This window comes from Mustela putorius, unplaced genomic scaffold (genome assembly GCF_011764305.1).
Source record: "Mustela putorius furo isolate JIRA1106 unplaced genomic scaffold, ASM1176430v1.1 tig00000174_pilon_pilon_pilon, whole genome shotgun sequence".
In the NCBI taxonomy this organism is placed as follows: domain Eukaryota; kingdom Metazoa; phylum Chordata; class Mammalia; order Carnivora; family Mustelidae; genus Mustela; species Mustela putorius.
The window spans coordinates 3,990,781-4,011,555 of NW_025421304.1; the positions used below are offsets into that span (position 1 = coordinate 3,990,781).

Genomic DNA, 20,775 nt, shown 5'->3' on the forward strand with positions numbered 1-20,775 from the left:
TAGTTTTTTTTTTATTTATTTTTTTTAATTTAAAGATTTTATTTATTTATTTGACAGAGAGAGATCACAAGTAGGCAGAGAGGCAGGCAGAGAGAGAGAGAGAGAGAGAGAGAAGCAGGCTCCCTGCTGAGCAGAGAGCCCGATGCGGGACTCGATCCCAGGACTCTGAGATCATGACCTGAGCCGAAGGCAGCGGCTTAACCCACTGAGCCACCCAGGCGCCCAGAAACTCACTTTAGATATAAAGACACATTCAGATTAAAAGCAGGAGCGTCTGGGTGGCTCAAGTTGGTTAAGCATCTGACTCTTGATTTTGGCTCAGGTCACGATCTCAGGGTCATGAGATCAAGTTCCTCATCAGGTTCCACACTCAGCAGGGAGTTTACTTGAGGTTCTTACTCTGCCCCTTCCCCCCCAATTTCCCTTGTTCTCTCTCTCATTCTTTAAAAAAAAAAATGTAAAAGGATGGGGGAGACTGGTTGGCTCAGTCAGTTGAATGTTGACTCCTGATTTCAGATCAGGTCATGATCTCTGGATTGTGAGATCAAGCCCCATGCCAGGCTTCATGCTGGGTTTGAAGCCTACTTAGGATTCTCTCTTTCTGGGGGCACCTGGTGGCTCAGTCGTTAAGTGTCTGCCTTCAGCTCAGGTCATGATCCCAGGGTTCTGGGATCGAGCCCCGCATCGAGCCCTGCATCAAGCCCTGCATCGGGCTCCCTGCTCAGCAGGAAGCCTGCTTCTCCCTCTCCCACTTCCTCTGTTTCTGTTTCCTCTCTTATTGTGTCTCTCTCTTTCTAATAAATAAATAAAATCTTAAAAAAAAATAAAAAAGGATTCTCTTTTTCCCTCTGCTCCTACTCCTCTCTCTCTTTAAAAGAAAAAAAAAGGTAAATGGGTGGAGGAAAAATAGACCATACTAACCCTAATCGAAAGAAAGCAAGACTAGCTATATTAACTTCAGATGGAGGAGACTTCACAGTGAGAAAAGTTATCAGGGGCAAAAGGGGGCACTCATAATGACAAAGAGGCCAGTTCTCCAAGAAGATATAATAACCCTTAACATATATGTGCCTAACACCAGAGCACCAAAAATGTTAGGCAAAAGCTATTAAAATTGCAAAGAGAAGTAGGTGAGTCCATTATCATGGAGACTTCATCACCCTCTATGAGAAAGGAACAGATACAGCAGGCAGAAAATTAACAAGGACATAGTGGAACACAACACCACCATCAGTCAGTTGAATGTAATGGAGATCTACAGACTACTTCCTCCAATAACAGCAGAATAAATATTCTTCTCAAATTCATATGAAACATTTACCAAGACAGACCACATTCTAGGCCATAAAACACACCTTAACAAATTAAAAAAAAAAAAAAAGCCCAGAAACTATACAATCACGACCCCAATATCAAGACCTGAGCTGAGATCAAGAGTCAGACACTTAATTGACTGAGCCACCCAGGCACCCCTAAACAACACACTTCTAGATAACACGTGGTTCAAAGATGAAATCTCAAGAGAAGTTTTTAAATATTTTGACCCTAACGAAATTAAAATATGAAATCAAAATTTCTCAGGTGCAATGAAATAAGTCCTTAGAGGGATATTTATAACAATGAATGCATTTATAAAAAAGAAGAAGGGTCTAAAATCAATAATCTAAACCTTTACTTTAGGAAAATAGAAGAAGAAGAGCAAATTAAATGCAAAGTATGTAGAAGAAAAGAAACAATGACAATTAGAGCATAAACCAATTAAACTGAAAGCAGGAAACTTACAGTGAAAATCAATGAACCCAAAAACTGTTCTTTAAAAAGGATCAATTAAGGGATGCCTGGATGGCTCAGTCGGTTAAGCATCTACCTTCATATCAGGCCATGATCTTGGGGTCCTGAGTTCGAGCCCTGGGTTGGGCGGGCTCCCTGCTCAGCAGGGAGTTTGCCTCTCCTTCTCCCTCTGCCCCTCCTACCCCACTCAGGCTTTCTCTTTCTCAAATAAATAAATTCTTTTTAAAAAATTAGTAAAATTGGGACGCCTGGGTGGCTCAGTTGGTTAAGCAGCTGCCTTCAGCTCAGGTCATGATCCCAGCGTCCTGGGATCGAGTCCCACATTGGGCTCCTTGCTCCGCAGGGAGCCTGCTTCTCCCCCTGACTCTGCCTTCCACTCTGTCTGCCTGCGCTCGCTCTTGCTCGCTCTCTCTCTGACAAATAAATAAATAAAATCTTTAAAAAAAAATTAGTAAAATTGATAAGCCTCTAGCTAGGCTAACTAAGAAAAAAAAGAGATAACCCAATACTAGTATCAGAAATGAAAGACAGGGGCACCTGTGTGGCTCAGGGGGTTAAGCCTCTGCTTTTGGCTCAGGTCGTGATCCCAGGGTCCTGGGGTCAAGTCCAGCTTCGGGCTCTCTGCTCAGCAGGGGGCCTGCTTCCCCCTCTCTCTGCCTCTGCCTGCTACTCTGCCTACTTGTGATCGCTCTCTGATAAATAAATAAAATCTTAAAAAAAAAAAGAAATGAAAGATATCCTATTGACATTAAAAAGATAGTCAAGGAGTATTATGAATAACTCTATTTCCACAAATTTCATCACCTGAAATGAAATAGACTAATTTCAAATTTGAAATGAAATGGACTAATTCCTGAAAAGACACAATTAGGCAAAAGTCACACAAGAAAAATTAGACAATCTTAATAGGTGTTTACGTAATAAAGAAATTGAAATAGTAACTAAGGTAGTTAGTTCCGGCCCAGATGGGTTCACTGGTGAATTCTACCAAACCTTTAAGGACAAAATTGTACCAATTCTCTACAATCTCTTTTGGAGGATAGAAGCAGAAGGAATACTTCTTGACTCATTCTGTGAGGCTAGCATTACCCTAATACTAAAACCAGATAATGACACTTAGAAGAAAAGAAAACTACAGACCACTATCTCTCATGACCATAGACGTAAAAATCCTCAACAAATATCAGCAAATTAAATCTGACAATGTATAGAAAGAATTATGCATCATCACCAAGTTGGATTTATCCCAGGTGTGCAAGTCTACTTTGTTATTCAAAAATCAATTAATGTAATTCATCACATCAGTAAGCTAAAAAAGAAAAAATCACAGGACTACATCAATAGGGGCAGAAAAAGCATTTAACCAAAATCCAATAGCCATTTATGGTAAAAACTCTCAGCAAATTAGATATAGAGGGGAACTTCTCAGCTTGCCAAAGACTATCTACAAAAACCCTACAATTAACATCATACTTAATGATAAGAAGTTCTGTCTTTCCATTAAGATCAGGTACAAGGCACAGGCTTTCCCTCTCACCACTCCTTTTCAACATTGTCCTGGGACTTCCAGCTCAGGCAATAAGACAAGAAAATGAAATAAGAGGTATAAGATTGGGAAGGAAGAAATAAACCTGTCTTAATGAACACATGACATTAGCACCTACGTAGAAAATCCGAAAGAATCAACAAAAACTCCTGGAACTAATAGCAGATTTGGCAAGACTGCAGAATATGAGGTTAATATAAAATAAAAAATCAATTTTTGCTATGCCAGCAATGAACAAGTGGAATTTTTAAAAAGATTTTTAAAAAATGTTTAAAAGACTTTATTTATTTATTTGACAGAGAGAGACACAGTGAGAGAGGGAACACAAGCAGGGGGAGAGGGAGAAGCAGGCTTCCTGCAAAGCAGGGAGCCCGATGCAGGGCTCCATCCCAGAACCCCAGGATAATGACCTGAGCTGAAGGCAGACACTTAATGACAGGTGCCCAAGATTTTTTTTTTGAGAAAGAGAGAGAAAGGGAGCACAAGGGGGGGGGGGGGACGGCAGAAGGAGAAGCAGACTCCCCAACGAGCAGGGATTTCCCTATGCAAGGCTCAATCCCAGGACCCTGGGATCATGACTTGAGCTGAAGGCACACACTTAACCACTGAGCCACCCAGGCGCACCAAACAAGTGGAATTTTAAATTCCACCCCACAAAATTAAATATTTAGGCATATATCTAACAAAATATGTGTAAGAGCTATATGAGGAAAACTACAGAACTCTGATGAACAAAATCAAAGAATTAAATGAATGGAGATCTATTCCATGTTCATGGATAAGAAGACTCAATTTTGTCAAGATGTCAGTTCTTCCCAACTTGATCTATGAATTCAATGTAATCCCAATCAAAATCCCAAAAAGTTATTTTGTGGATATTGACAAAGTGATTATAAAGATTATGTGGACAGGCAAAAGATCCAGGAGAAGAACAAAGCACTGACACTACACCACTTCAAGACTTACTCTAAAGATATAGTGATCAAGGGGCACCTGGGTGGCTCAGTGGGTTAGAGCCTCTGCCTTCGGCTCAGGTCATGATCTCAGGATCCTGGGATCGAGTCCGGCAGCGGGCTCTCTGCTCAGCCAGGAGCCTGCTTCCCCCACTTTCTCTGCCTACTTGTGATCTCTATCAAATAAATAAATAAAATCTTAAAAAAAAAAGATACAGTGATCAAGACAGTGTAATACTAGTGAAAGGGTAGAGAAACAGATCAATGGAACAGAAAAGAAAGTCCAGAAACAGATCCACATGAATAAAACCAATTGCTCTTTGATAAAGGGTCAAAGTCAATACAATGGACAAATGATAGTCTTTCAACAAATGATGCTGGAACAACTGGATATCCATATGTAGAAAACTAAGTCGAAACATCCACCTTACATCCTTTACAAAAATACAAAATGGATCACAGAGCTAAATGCAAAATGCAAATTTAAAAAACTCCTAGATAATAATATAGAAGATCTAGGTGATCTTGGGTATGGCAATGACTTTTTAGATACAATGCCAAAGGCACAGTCCATGAAAATAGTAACTGATGAGCTGGACATAAAAACTGAAAACTTCTGCTCTGTAAAAGACAGTGTCAAGAGAATGAGACAAACCACAGCCTGGGAGAAAACATTTGCAAGAGACACATATGAGGGCGCCTGGGTGGCTCAGTGGGTTGGGCCGCTGCCTTCGGCTCAGTTCATGATCTCAGGGTCCTGGAATCGAGTCCCGCGTCGGGCTCTCTGCTCGGCGGGGAGCCTGCTTCCTCCTCTCTCTCTCTCTGCCTGCCTCTCTGCCTACTTGTGATCTCTCTCTGTCAAATAAATAAAAATAAAAATCTTTAAATAAAAAAAAAAAGAGACACATATGATTAAGGATTATCATCCAAAATTATCAACGTTTAATAAGAAAATAAACCACCCAATTAAAAAAAATGAGCCAAGACCTTAACAGACACGTCACCAAAAAAGATACATGTGAATTACATGTTATTTTACAAATAAGCATGTGAAAAGATGTTCCGCATCATTTGTCATCAGGGGTTTGCATATTAAAACAACATAAGATACCACTACACACAGGGGTGCCTGGGTGGCTCAGTGGGTTAAGCCTCTGCCTTCAGCTCAGGTCATGATCTCAGGGTCCTCAGGGAGCCTGCTTCCCCCTCTCTGTCTGCTTGCCTCTCTGCCTGCTTGTGAGCTCTGTCAAATAAATAAATAAAATCTTTAAAAAAAAAAAAAAAGATACCACTACACACATACTTAATGGCCAAAATCTGGAACACTATCAATACTAAATGTTGGCAAACTGTGGAGAAACAGGAACTCTGATTCATTGCTGGTGGGGATGCAAAATGGTACAGCCGCCTTTGAAGACAGTTTGACAGTGTCTTATAAAACTAAACATACTCTTCACATACAATGCAGCCATCATACTCCTTGGTATTCATCCAAAGGAGTTTAAAACTCTGTCTACACAAAATCCCGCACACGGTTGTTTTTACAGCTTTATCCGTAATTGCCAGAACTTGGAAGTAACTTTGAAAAACCTGAAGATGTCCTTTGGCAGGTGAATGGATAAATAAACTATGGTACATCCAAATAATGGGATGTTTTTCAGCGCGAAAAATAAAGAAGTCACCAAGCCATGAAAAAATACACGAGTCATTAAAAAAAAAAAACCACATTCAGGAAACTGCACGTTACTAATGAAAGATTCAGTACATTCATTCAGAGACTCAGGACACTCGTTAGCAGATTCAAATTACTAATGAAATTACTAGTGAAAGAAGCCAGTCTGAAAAGCCCACATAATGTATGCATCCAGATATAGGACATTCTGGAAGCTAGAGAGACCGTACAGAGATCAGGGTTTACCAGGGGTTGGGAGCTTTGGAGAGAGAACAGGCAGAGCCCAGAGGATTTTTAGGACAACGCAATTACTCTCTGTGATAACATGACTGTACACATTGGCATATATTTGTCCAAACCCACACAACGTACAACACCCAGAGTAAAGCTGTAAGGTAAACTTCGGACTTTGAGTATCATTGTAGGATCGTCAATTTTCCATGTATTTCAGTCAGTGGAGAGTGTTGATGAGGCTGTGCATGTGTGGAGGCAGGGGATACAAGAAATCTCTCCATCTTCTGCTCACCTTTGCTCTGAACTAAAAACTGCTCTAAAGAACAAAGTCTATTTATGATCCATAGAACATGTATTTATTATACGTGTATATATGCACTTTTAATTATAGGAGGTACGAGTACCTCCTGCAGCATGGATGAGCCTCGAAAACATTATATGGAAGGAAAAGGAGCCAGTCACGAAAGCCCACATGCTGTTTGGTTCTCTTTCTAGGAAAGTTCTAGAAGAAGCAACTTTATAGAGAGAGAGAGTGAATCAGTGGTTGGCTCAAACTGGGGGGAGGGCCTGAGGAGAAATGGGGATGGGGCTTCTTTTCCAGACGATGAAGTGTTCTACAGTGATGTGGCGTTGTTACAGGACTCTGGGAATACGCGGAAACCCCACACTTTATATGGGTGAACTGCGCACTGTGTGAACTACATTTCAATAAAGGGGTATTTTGAGAAGGGAGCGGGGATAGAAGGAGCAGGCCTGAAATGGTCCACTGCCCACCCCCCAGGGTGTGCAGGGGATGTGTGTCCCCCCAGATGCGACCCCTTCTGTCGTGGGTGCCTGGATCCCGGGCCGTCGGGTGGCCACCTCCAGCTCCATGTTCTGCAGCTGTCTCGGTCTCCAGGCCCAACTTGTGGTCTTCATTCTCTCGTGGCAAAAAAAAACAGAGCTTAATTATGGGCATAAAAACCAGCAGGGGGGTTGCCTGAGTGGCTCAGTGGGTTAAGCCTCTGCCTTTGGCTCAGGTCATGGTCTCAGGGTCCTGGGATCGAGCCCCTCATCGGGCTCTCTGTTCAGCAGGGAGGCTGCTTCCCACTCTCTGCCTGCCACTCTGCCTACTTGTGATTTCTCTCTGTCAAACAAATAAATAAATAAAATCTTAAAAAAAAAAAACAAACAACAAATAGCAGGAACGGGGTGCAGTGCATCCATCAACCCATCATCCTTTCTGGGGACACCCATTCCGCGTTTTTTTCTGGGCATAGTATTTTCTGGGTTCACTAGGGAAAGAGCCCCTGAGGAGCTGTGGAGAGATGTTCCAAATACACAGAGATATATTTGGAGACACTAACAAAAATGGCATATAGAGAACAGTCCACTTTTTGTAAAAACCACAAAAAAAAAATCATTTTTTTTCTTAATATACGTAGTATTCCTTCACTTGATCAATAAAGACGTCATAGCCTCGTTGGGCCTTGATCTAGGCACTGCAGGGCCAGTGGGAACCGAGGGGAAAGACCCCAGGTCGGGAGCGAGAGAGTCCAGGGCTCATGGACATGGCAGGCTTCTCCTGCTCCCTCCATTTGCAAACAGAGCACAGGGGTGAGGGGCACCACAGAGGGAGATTTTTTTCTCTTTTTTTCTGTTTGCTGGAGAGCTCTCCTGAGCAACTTTGTCCTCAAAGAGAAGCATCATTTCTTGAGTCTTTGCAGGTCTGAAGAAAATGTCCTTCTGTTGCCTTTGCTGGGGATCAGCAGTTGGGTCAGGTAGAGAATGCTTAGGTCAGAAACTTTCCTCTGGGAGAAGTTACAGACCCTCTCAACTTCTGTCTTCTTCATGGGTCACAAAAATCTTAGGTCAAAAAAAAATCATAAGCCACCTTCATGTGCATCCACAGGAGACTGGTTAAAGTCATTAGAAGACGGCCAGCTGGTGGGATACTACCAGTAAAAAGGAACAAGGAAGTCGCTTATTTATGATATGGAAAGATCTCTAATATATGCTAAGTCAAAAATTTTAAAACTATGTGCATAAGGGGTCTAAGGTAAGGGGGGGAGATATACATGTATATACTCAAAAATGCATAAATTATCTCTGTAGGGATACAGAAGAACCTAGAAGCATTTCTTCCCTCTGTAGAGAGAAATTGGGCAGTGAGAGCAAGGCTGCTATGTTAGGGAGAACTTTTTTTTTTTTTTTTTTTAAGGCAGAACATTTGAAGTCTATTGATTTTGAATCTTGGGGGTATTCTATTGAGAACTTCTGTGCTGTCCTTTAATTTTACTCAAAAATCAGAATAAATATCATGACTAAAAGCACTGACACACACTTTGCTGGAAGAGATCACACAGCCAGTCAACAATCCTCACTGTGGGCTCTGCTCCCAGGTGTCCTGAGGGCCAGCCACAAAATCCAGCATCTCAAGCTGATCTGTTGCTTCTGGACCTAACTGCTTCATGGGTAGGGAGGGCTCCTTCATTGTCCCTGGGGTATGCACTTGGCAATGTCACCACGGGGACATTTGGAAGGCTCAGCCAGAACCACAGTCTGGGAGGGGTCAGGATCCCCCACTTTGGAACAGGATCCTCCCCCAGTACAGCCTTGTTTTCACAGAGGCAGCAGCCCAGGGGCTTCACTAGGGGTCCCTGGCAAAACCAAGTGGCTCCCCACGGCTCCCCTTAGCCAGCTCACTGCGACCTCCCACGTATGGGGTTCAAGTCTGCGTTCCTGTGGTCTGACCTTCGAGAGGGTCTCCTGGTCGCCCCAGAACTTCTTCTCAGACTTCGGGTGCTCCTCGGGTGGTGGAGAGTCCTTGCTGACCTCTAGGGGGTCAAGGGGAGCCAGCAGCCGGTTCTGGCGCGCCTCCAAAGTCAACAGCTTGAAGCGGCCATAGGCCCTGATCACAGCCGGCAGCTTGCGGAAGAGGTGCTCAAGATCGCTGGAGGGCATCGAGGGCAGCTTCGCTCTATGCAGCTCGGACACGGTCTTCAGGTCATCATCCAGGGATTCCGAGCACAAGGGGGCGGACGGCGGTTGGGAGGCCATCTCCGAGCCCAGCCTGCTGGTGGCCGGCACCCAGCACCCAGCACCCAGCCCGGCCGGAACGGCGGCGCCGTGCGCCTGCGCCCTGTGCCCGCACCCTGCGCCCGTCTCCGCAGAATCACGTGCCCTCCCTGGGCGCTGCGATCCCCCTGCGTCCTCTCCAAGCCGAGCACTCTCACTCCCAGAAAAACGGGGTTTGAGTTCAGGCACAAAAGGGTTGAGGCCAAGCGTGTGAAACCAGCAGCCTCATCCCCACGGCCTCCATTTGGCTCTTCCTGGCTCCGTCTCCCAGGATGGTTTCTGGGTAGCCCTCTGCCTGTGCGGGGACTCCTGGCCAACCCACTAGGTATCAACAACAGAGAAATGGACACTAAGTTATGGAATGGGCCCTGGATGAATTCAGATGCAGCTGTCCGGGGCGGGGACACACAATATATAAGAGCATGAAGGAAATATGTCACGCTGTCAATGAAGGGGAACAAATGTCACCTCTAGCTGGGTAGCAGCGTCACCGACAGAAAAAGACTGGGTGGGGACACCTGGGTGGCTCAGTTAAGCATCTGCCTTCTGCTGGGGTCATGATCCCACAGTCCTGGGATCAAGCCCCACATGGGGCTCCTTGCTCAGCAGGGAGCCTGCTTCTCCATCACTCTGTAGCTCTCCCTGCTCATGCTCTCTCTTGCTCTAATAAATAAATAAAATCTTTAAAAAGAAAAAATATTTTTTTCTTTTTGGATATTCCCAAATACTAAGGGTTATCATCTCTAAGTAGTAGAAGTAGAAGCGGTTTTCTCCTTCTTTCTACTTTGGAAACTGTTCTGCTCTTTCTATAATGTCACTTTGAACCGCTGCACTTTTCTCAAAGGTCTCATCAGTGCTGATGAGGTAGCACCCAAGCGGGGACCCAGGGCTGCAGAGCAAGGACCTGGAGATTGTGGGACCCAGGGTGTGGGCGCACACTCCCTGGCTCTTGCTCTGAGAGACTGTCTGGGACACTTTGGTGACATCTACCCGGAAAGGCTGAGGCCACCCGCTAGGATTGATGCTGGTGCTGGGCCACCCACTGGGCTCCTGGCCACCACCACCCACCACGAGAGGCAGGAGCCCCATGCCTGAGAAGCAGGGAAACCACCACCTCCTTCTCTCCCACAAGCCCTTAATTAAGTCCAACTGTCCTTATCTGGACTCGGCTTTCTTCATGAACAAAACCACAGAGAACCCTTCATTTCTCATTTCTTTTTAAAAGTTTCAGGAAATAAAAAAATTAAGAAGAAAATAGAAAAATTCCATTTTAATTAAACTGTACAGTCTGAATTATTTCCTCTGACACTAACTAAAGTTAAAAATAGAAATCAATTTCTGCAACCTTTCAAGGCAGCCTTTGAAATGTCAAGGTCTTAAAAATTATTTTACAGCATGAATTTACATAGAAATACAATCTGTACAATGTATTAAGCAAGCAATCAATGGGTTCCCTTCACGGAGGAGATCTGGTACTGGGACAGGCCACGGCAGAATCCAGTTACTGCTTCCTTAGTGGAAGACTTTTCAGTCTGGAAAAAGAAATAAAGGAGAAAGGACAATTAGGGAAGAACTGAAAGCCAGATAGCTCGGTGGGGGCCAGGCATGCCAGACCTCCCCGAGTCCTGGTGGCACACGGGTACCCACACACCACAGAGGAGGGCCACAGGCCATGGAAGCATCATTTCTCTGTTGCCCTCAGAACGCACGGGGACACTCACACGCCACACCTTGTATGAGGACCTGTTTATAAAAGCAAGTTCTGATCCTGGTTTCACCTATCTCATGTAGGAGCTCTGAGAAGGAACTGGGGGCAGGGGGAGAAAAGAAAAAACATGTCTGTTTCCCAAGCTGACAGTCTTCAATCTCGGCTTTGGACACATCATGGCATTCATTGAGTAGGGCTGGGCCACACTGGCTCTAGATCCTTCCTCGACAGTCCCAGAATAAAAAACCAGATGTTCCCAACAACAGAAGAGAAGAATAGTCTGTGGTCCCATAAAGGCACACCCCGCAGCAACGAGGATGAGGACGAGCCAGCCGCCGCTGCTGGAATCGCGTGAGGGACTCCCACAAGCCCATGCAAGAGTCCACTCCACGGTTCCTTTAGGTTAAGTCCAAGCGCTAGGGTAATCAGTGGCGGCAGAGGCCAGTAGAAGGGCTAGCTGTGGGAATGGGGGTAGGCAGGCTAAGTGGGAGGAGACACAAGTGGCCGTGGGCTGCTGGGGTGTCCCTGGATCGGGTGACGAGAATGCATGCAGCTGAAACGTATGGTCTGTGTGCATATATGTATGTGTGTGCGCTACAGCATTTACTGAACCATTGGATTCTAGGTCTATGAAGTTCTAGACTGGGCAAGACAAACTGACAGAGACAGCAAATAGGCCGGTGTCCTGGGGAATAGGGGTGGAGACAGCAGACTGCGCCTCCTCTCCGAACCAAACTTGATGGTCCCAGAAGAAAAGCACCAGGGCCCTTCCCGAGAGTGACACTCCATGCCAGGTGCTGGGAAAGAAGACGAGACCCCTGTTGTTGTGAGCCTCCCGCCACCCCTTCTAGAAGATGGGTGCAGACAGGCAACGCACAGAGGGGAGTGAGACACAACGGAGGAGGGGGGGGCCCTCCAGGCTCCCGGGGGAGAACCTAGGAGGCTCAGGGTTGAGGAGCAGTGGGGACCATCCCTGTAGCAACAAGGTTCAGATGAGGGCACGCCACACTCTGACCCTCCCTCCCTTGGAGAGAGGTGCTCTCAGGGGTGTATGAACCCTCCAGCCCTCTTCCTGTGCAAGGACGTACATATAAGTGCACATAGGGAAAGCCAAAGGCCTGAAGACATTTGACCATCAACAGCACTGCCTGTATACGCTGTTCCATGGCTCTGGATCTCTTGACGGTGAGTTTTATATCCAATCAGTTCACAGCTGTGTGCCCAGTTTTCCATCTGCCGCACAGTGCCCACAGCAAGCCCCTGCTCCGGCCCTCCCACCACACCCTCCAGAAGGGCACTGACAGGCTTCCCCCGCAGGAACAACTCATCAGATGGCCCCAGATGCTTAAGGGTGAGACCCTCCGGTGTTGGTGAGGTTCCATGGGCCTGACCACGTGACCTAGCCTCCCTGGGCCTGGCTGTCCCACCTACGAGACAAGGGGCCCCAGGTGTCTGCCTCACAGGGGTGCATGCAGATGAAATGGGCCATGCCCGGGGTGTGCTCCTCCCCTGCACCCCCCCCCCCCCCCCGCCAAATGCTGGTGTGCAGGACGACAGGGAGACAGGTGCGGGCAGAGCCACTGTAGGAGGCTTGGGATGAAACTGAAATGCTCTTCTCCTTTGTACTTTTGAGTCATGAGAACATATCGTCCATTCTGAAGAAGTAAATGGAAAAGAATAAAGGGGTGGCACTTGTATTTCCAGACAGAAGATATGCTTACAAGGTCAGAGTAATTAAAACAGGGTAGACAGACAGAACAGTATCAAATGGCTAAGAAACCAGAGAAGAGCAGCCCTCAGGTGGCTCAGCTGGTTAAGCATCTGCCTTCGTCTCGGGTCATGATCCCGGAGTCCTGGGATCGAGCCCTATGTTGGGCTCCTTGCACAGCAGGAAGTCTGCTTCTCCCTCTCCCTCTGCTCCTCCCCCTGTTCACGCTCTCTCTCGTTCTCTTTCTCAAATAAGTAAATAAAGTTTAAAAAAGAAAAAATGAAACCAGAGTAGGGAATGGAGCAGGCCTGCACAGGGACTGAGTACCTGACCAAGATACTCTTCCTTTAATGAGCTGGTTCATCGTGTAGTGCTGACATGGCCAGGGCTCACTCGTGCCCCTCCCCCTTCACCCTGAGCCCGAAGCTGGACTTCTCCTGCCCAGCCCCATGGTGGCCAGGCCATGTGGCAGTGAAGGCTACGACATCCAGGCAGAACCACAATCACCCCCAGCGCCACCCTCCACCCATTCCCTCCTAGGAGGGCTATGCACTGAAGCAGAACAAGCTGGGGTCCTGAGTACCTTTCTTGGTTTTCTTTTATTAATTATTAATCTCTTTTCTTTTTTATTTTAAGTACTCTCTACACCCAGTGCAGCACCCAGTGAGCTCAAACATACAACCCTGAGATCAAGAGTCATACACTCTTAAGCCAGCTGGGTGCCCCCCTGGTTTTCCTTACCCTCTATTGTGCCTCTGGGATGCCAGAATTCTTCCTCATTGGCGCTAGTTCACTCTCTTGACTAATACAACTAGCTAGCCATTTGGGGAAAGGGAACCTAGATGCCTACTTTACTCTGGTCACCAAAAAAAAAAAAAAAAAAATCCAAACAGATTAAACAAAAACAAAACTATAAAAGCCGGAGAATAGCTTACATACATATGTAACATCCTGGGTTAGGGGAGGCCTTTAGGAGACAAAAATATGAAACATAACCCCCACCACCACAAACAGTAAAACTGAGGGCACCAAAAATTAGAGCTTCTGTACAACAAAGACAGTTAAAATCCACATGACAGGGGTGCCTGGGTGGCTCAGTGGGTTAAGCTGCTGCCTTCGGCTCAGGTCATGATCTCAGGGTCCTGGGATCGAGTCCTGCATCGGGCTCTCTGCTCAGCAGGGAGCCTGCTTCCTTCTCTCTCTCTCTCTCTGCCTGCCTCTCAGTGTACTTGTAATTTCTCTCTGTCAAATGAATAAATAAATAAATAAATCTTTAAAAAAAAAAAATCCACATGACAGGTAACACACTAAAACACAGGTGGTTCATATCCAGAATTATTCTTTCTTAATTCCTAAAAATCAATAAAATAGTACCTTACTTGACTGACACAAGTAAAACAAACAATGTAACAGAAAACACAACACTGTGCGAAGAATGTGAGCAAGTTACTCCCAAGACAGCATATGGGTAAAGGCTGTCCTCCAGCCACTCAACCCCAGTACTACCCCGAGAAACACAAATTAGAAGTCAGATGCCATTCTTCGCCCATCGTGCTGGCAAACATTTCTGAACTGTTTGTAACTGATGTAGTAACAAGATGAAGTGGATTCAGCCACTTCCGGAAGTAATCTGGCAGTATTTCTTCATTCCGCATGTTCATACTTGGTTGATTTACACTAGATAAAATTGTATTACTTATTTTAAAAATGCACAGCAACAAAACATGTGTGTATGTATGGTGTGTGTGAGTGTGTGTGTATGTGTGTGAAACACTTAACAAAAAAGTCTTGAAGGAAGACTGATGGCAGGAAGCTGATGGCAGAGGCTTCTGGAGAGAGAGGTTTGAAGAACTGCTCAAGAACCACTTGAAGGGGGTGCCTGGGTGGCTCAGTGGGTTGGGCCTCTGCCTTCGGCTTGGTTCATGATCTCAGGGTCCTGGGATGGAGCCCCGCATTGGGCTCTCTGCTCAGCAGGGAGCCTGCTTCCCTTCCTCTCTTTCTGCCTGCCTCTCTGCCTACTTGTGATCTCTGTCTGTCAAATAAATAAATAAAATCTTTAGGAAAAAAAAGAACCACTTGAAGCTTTATCTGTAAGGTCTGAATTTTCACAGTGGTAATACATCACGATTCCAACAAGCCTCCAGAAGGTTTCTGAAGACCACCGTCCCGCACTGCCTACCTTCTCAGCAGCTCCTGCGGTGACAGGTCTGTAGGCCCCTCCCCATCGCTCTGGCTGTCGGTGCTGTCCGTACTCTCAGAACTACTACTCTTCTCTGACTTTTTATTCTTTTGCTTGCCTTTGTGTTTGTGCTTCCGGTGCTTCTTTTTCTGAAAAAGAACAGCGAGGCAGGGGTAGGTGTGGGGAGGACACATGGGTGTTTCTCGGCCAATTCCTACGGATAGGCTAAGGAGGCATTTGGTTGCTGGAGTCATTCAAGAGCAAAGACAGAACACCTCATCAGGAGTGAGCCTCCTATGGGACAGCTTGGGACATGCTTGTTGTTCTGATATGTAGTTGATCACAAGCATGGTGGAAAAGCACAAAGAAGAAACCAGTATAAGGTCAGAGAAGTGCAGATACACTGGTAAGAAACAAATGACTTTGGTTTTCAACCCAACAGCACCAGTTTTGTTTTATTTTGTTTTGTTTTTCCTGTCACTACAAAAGATCTTCCATCATCTTCCATGCTCAGGAATGCTTTCTGTCGGGTAGCCAATCATGGAGCTGTTTGTCCTCCATTCCACCACTGCCCAGAGCACTCTGGGACCCAACACTCACATTAACCAAATTAAAAGCCTGTGCCATCACTGAAACACACAGATCACAGGGGCAGAGGTGTCAGGGGAAAGCACATCCCTCCTTCAAGTTCCCCTTACCTCAAATAGCAAGCTATGGACCCAAATCTCTGTTTGTAATGATGACAAAGTCGTGGAGAAAAAAATGTTCCAAATAATATCCTCATTTAATATTGAATGAATGACTAATTAATGCTATTCTATTAATATTCAACCCTTACTCTAAAGTATTCAAATGTCTTTTTCACAATGTTCGCAATAAACTGTTCTGAGTGCAACTGAATAATTAAAATACTCTGTCTAAAAGAAAAACAAAGCTCTTGAAAATCGAAGCATTACATTTCTGCCAAGGTGTGCAGAGGTCTGCCTGCCCCCATCTGGCCAGGAGATATGCAGGCCAGATGGGGGGGCGGGGCGGAGCTTGTCTCCAGGACAGAAGCAGGCACAGCAGAGCCTACATCCAGTCCCAGGACCCCAGAAGGTACTCACCTTCTCTTTCCTCCGTCTGTGCTCTTTCTTAGTCTTGTGTTTTTCTTTGTTCTTTTTATGTTTCTCTTTTTGAGGTGCCTCAAGCGTCTGACGGACATCTGAAACGCAAATGTAACATACCCATGATCTGCTGGGGGAAATGAAGACTGACTTACTGAACTGGGAAGGTGACCTAGGTAAATGTTTAACATGAAGGTGGAACTCCTGCCCCACCTCATTGATAAACAAATGAATTAGCATGTCTACCTGGTGGCTCTATATTTAGAAACCACCAGAAACCTCAGTACTCCACCGGTGTCAGACCAGTCCCTGGCCACAGCCTTATCTGCTGGATGAGTCAGATGGACCAGACTGCACAAGTCTTTCTCTTTAACATCCTTGGGCAAGCTCAGAGACACACCAGAGTCTGAACCTCAGCTCGAGGTTGCCAGCCGCAGCTTTGTGACCTTCCGTTCATTGGTCAACTTCTCCAAGCCTCAGTCTCCCCAGCTATGAATAGAGACGGTAAGAATCCCTGCTCTCTCAACAGAGGGTTGGATGGAACCAGGCCCATGAAACCCAGAGCCTAGAATTAGGCACATAAATGTCAGCTCCTCTCACATCATCCTCCCTTATGAAAGCACATTATATATGAATTTGTCTTATAAGCTTGAACACTAGAAAACAAGCATCAAAAGAACACAATGTATGTAGTCATCAAAAATGACCAATCGGGGCACCTGGGTGGCTCAGTGAGTTAAAGCCTTCGGCTCGGGTCATGATCTCAGGGTCCTTGGATGGAGCCCCGCATCGGGCTCTCTGCTTGGCGGGGAACCTGCTTCCCTTCCTCTCTCTCTCTGCCTGCCTCTCTGCCTACTTGTGATCTTTGTCTGTCGAATAAATAAATAAAATCTTTTAAATAATTAAAACAAAGGAAACAGTTAACAAAATCAAAAGACAACTGACAGAATGGGAGAAGATATTTGCAAATGACATATCAGATAAAGGACTAGTGTCCAGAATCTATAAAGAACTTAGCAAACTCAACACCCAAAGAACAAATAATCCAATCAAGAAATGGGCAGAGGACATGAACAGACATTTCTGCAAAGAAGACCTCCAGATGGCCAACAGACACATGAAAAAGTGCTCCATATCACTCGGCATCAGGGAAATACAAATCAAAACCACAATGAGATATCACCTCACACCAGTCAGAATGGCTAAAATCAACAAGTCAGGAAATGACAGATGCTGGCAAGGATGCGGAGAAAGGGGAACCCTCCTACACTGTTGGTGGGAATGCAAGCTGGTGCAGCCACTCTGGAAAACAGCATGGAGGTTCCTCAAAATGTTGAAAATAGAACTGCCCTATGACCCAGCAATTGCACTATTGGGTATTTACCCTAAAGATACAAATGCAGTGATCCAAAGGGGCACATGCACCCGAATGTTTATAGCAGCAATGTCCACAATAGCCAAACTATGGAAAAAACCTAGATGTCCATCAACAGATGAATGGATCAAGAAGTTGTGGTATATATACACAATGGAATACTATGCAGCCATCAAAAGAAATGAAATCTTGCCATTTGCAACAACATGGATGGAACTAGAGCGTATCATGCTTAGCGAAATAAGTCAAGCAGAGAAAGACAACTATCATATGATCTCCCTGATATGAGGAAGTGGTGATGCAACATGGGGGCTTAAGTGGGTAGAAGAAGAATCAATGAAACAAGATGGGATTGGGAGGGAGACAAACCATAAGTGACTCTTAATCTCACAAAACAAACTGAGGATTGCTGGGGGGAGGGGGTTTGGGAGAAGGGGGTGGGATTATGGACATTGGGGAGGGTATGTGATTTGGTGAGTGCTGTGAAGTGTGTAAACCTGGTGATTCACAGACCTGTACCCCTGGGGATAAAAATATATGTTTATAAAAAAAAAAAAAAAGATTGGGAGGGGTCTTTCTCTTCAGAGATGGCCCTGACCAGTCGGTCAGTCAATTCTTGAGCCTGTAAGCTGGGGGTGGTTTTTCTCTACAGAGACAGCCCTGGTTGGTCAGTATGACTTCTGATGCTTGGCATAGAATAGAGCTTTGCATAACTTTAACTTTGTTTCAGTTTCGTTCCCTGGCTGATCAGTCTGATTTCTATATCATAAAATAAAGCTTTAAATAACTTTCAAAAAAAAAAAAGTATACCTCCAGACATATAATGGAATAAAACAGACCGGAAATAAAATTTGCATATGTGGTCAAATGATTTTTGACAAGGGTGCCAAGACCATTCAAAGGAGAAAAGAGTTGTTTTTGGCTTTGTTTTTGTTTTCAACAAATGGTGTTGGGAAAATTTTATATCCACACATTAAAAAAAAAAAGAAAAAAGTTGGACCTTTATCTTATATAATATACATATATACATATCAAAATAAATCAAATACTTAAACATAAGATTTAAAACTATAAAACTTGGGGCGCCTGGGTGGCTCAGTAGGTTAAAGCCTCTGCCTTCGGCTTGGGTCATGATCCCAGGGCCCTGGGATCAAGCCCCGCATCAGGCTCTCTGCTCAGCAGGGAGGCTGTTTCCTCCTCTCTCTCTCTCTCTGCCTGCCTCTCTGCCTACTTGTGATCTCTGTCTATCAAATAAATAAATAAAATAAATAAATAAATAATTTAAAAAAAAATCTGACCTCCCCAACCTTTTTTTTTTAATGCTAATTTTTAAAAACCATTTCCCCTTGATAACCCATAAACAAAATCAAGTTATTAACTGTTACAAGGCTCTCAAGGGTGGTCCGGAAATGGGCATAAGTAACAGCTTTAGATGTTGAAGCACTTATTTTAAGCTGAAGATCTGAACAACTAAAGCATATCAGAAATACATTCACCGCAGCTGTTCAAAACCTCACATTTTTTTTTTAATCACCTCTTTGAAGGCTAGCTTCATAAATCAGTATTTATATGTGGGTGCTATAGGAAGCTATAAAGTAAATAACAGAAATATATCATCTATATTCCTGGGCTGGGTTATCAGATGTTTGCTAAGCTGGCCTTCAAGGAGAGGATAAGCCAGTCTAAATACTTTAACAAGATGTCGATTCAAGACGTTGCTGACTGATCCTGGGGGAGGAGGATGGGCAGGGTTTACTTCTGACAGAATTACTTTTACTGTATTTGCTACATTAGCCAAACTAAAAAAAAAAAGCCTCCGAAAACGCTTCTCCCTGAAATTCCTCACCTACCTTTGTGTCCTAGATTTTTACTGTTTTTATTTCTCAAAGTGACATCTGAGACGCTCAGGATGCTACTGTACTTATCTAGGTGTTAGAAAGAAAAAAACCTGAAAGGTTTCTGGGACTATAAAGCAAGAGCTATCATTTAGGCACTCGGGGGAAGCAAAGAGATTCAAAATGTGGCTGAGAACAAAGAAACCAGAAACATATGTGTGGATTATTTTCGATAAGCTCAGTACTACACAGGTATTTTCTCTCCTTATGATTTTCTTAACATTTTCTTTTCTCTAGCTTACTTTACTGTAAGAATACAGAATATAATACATATGAAATACATAAGAAGTGTTAACCAATCGTGTGTGTGATTGGTAAGGCTTCCAGTCCACAGTAGGCTATCAGTAGTTAAGTTTTAGGGGGAGTCAAAAGTTATATGGCAGATTACCGGCTGTGCGTGGTGTTGGCGCCCCTAAATCCCGCCTTGCTCAAAGGTCAACTGTATGTGCGTGGTTGACCTTGTGTTGGATTAGACGGGTAGAGGTGATAATAACATGGTTAGAGTTGTCGCAGGTCAGGGGAGACACAGGTGCCGACGCAAACGGGTGAACCAAGGAGCTCTCAACTCACTGGGGCAGAAGACGGGAGGCAGCCGCGGGCCGAAGGCTTCTCTTTCATCTATCTGCAGCTTTTGTATTGGGAAGGAAGGTGTGGGCTGCTGGGGTGCCGGCTCGCTAGCTGGAAAACACCAGGGTATTAATTTTGTCTATTTATATTAACAGTAAATACTATTATACTAATACTAATGTGTTTGATTCTTCAATTAATACCTGTTGCCACCAGATAATGTGTGCTTTTTTTCACCACTTTGCTTAACTAGCTCAGGCCAGGCCCTGAGGATACAGCTGTGAACATGCGAACCTGACCGCAAACCTCGTGGACATCTGAGCTGGGAAGTCAGTGCACCAAGTGCACCAGCGGCTGCAACACAGGGGTCTGCACAGCACATGCTCGGGACCACCTCACTGACACCTGAAGGGTTAAAAGATGGCCTCAAGGAAAGATGTCGTCTGAGGATAACAAAAACTTACAAACAGGGATCTAAGACTATGTCCCAGCTCAGAAAGTTTAACTTCACTCAAAATAAGTTATCAAAGAGGGGAAAAGCTGAATACAAATAAATTACCATGTTCATAGTAATAATCTCTTTTTTTTTTTGAGAACTGTTTTCAGATAGTGGAAAGAAAAACACAAAAGTACAGAAAAATACACATCAAAGTATTAACAATGTTTATCTCGGGGAAGTAGGATTCCAAGGGACTTAAGCTTTCTCTGTTTATATATTTTTAAGCTTTTACAATTTAAGCTTAAATCATTTTGAAATAAAAACGAAGTTGGGTGGCTTTTTCCCCCACAGAAATGTGAAACAGGTGTTTGCAAATCACATAAGAATAAACAGTATTTAATACCTCTCCGTAACTTTTTGGTTAAAGGCACTAAAAAAATTACACCCAAGTCCACCACAGACTGACAGGCAAGCAGGCCACCCAAAGGCTGAGACGTTCTTGTTCACCCACCCAAGCATCTGGAAAGTCTCTCACACTTGCAAGC

The 20,775-nt window shown here is 44.6% G+C and overlaps 2 protein-coding genes across 3 annotated transcripts in view; both read right to left on the minus strand.

Moving 5' to 3' along the window:
* WDR88 (WD repeat domain 88) overlaps positions 1 to 9,772 on the minus strand; it is a 42,112-nt gene extending 32,340 nt beyond the window's left edge. Inside the window, exon 1 of the mRNA XM_004765210.3 lies at positions 8,930 to 9,772. Coding sequence (XP_004765267.1) covers positions 8,930 to 9,235 — 306 coding nt within the window. The 5' untranslated portion in view covers positions 9,236 to 9,772. The remainder of the gene's footprint in view (positions 1 to 8,929) is intronic.
* A 736-nt stretch (positions 9,773 to 10,508) lies between these two features.
* GPATCH1 (G-patch domain containing 1) overlaps positions 10,509 to 20,775 on the minus strand; it is a 45,101-nt gene continuing 34,834 nt past the window's right edge. For both annotated transcript variants that reach the window (XM_004765211.3, XM_045075993.1), the window contains exons 17-20: positions 19,795 to 19,902; positions 15,955 to 16,052; positions 14,849 to 14,997; positions 10,509 to 10,785 (exon numbers count right to left, since the gene is read on the minus strand). In XM_004765211.3, the coding sequence (XP_004765268.1) occupies positions 10,755 to 10,785; positions 14,849 to 14,997; positions 15,955 to 16,052; positions 19,795 to 19,902 (386 nt within the window). In that variant the 3' untranslated portion in view covers positions 10,509 to 10,754. The remainder of the gene's footprint in view (positions 10,786 to 14,848; positions 14,998 to 15,954; positions 16,053 to 19,794; positions 19,903 to 20,775) is intronic.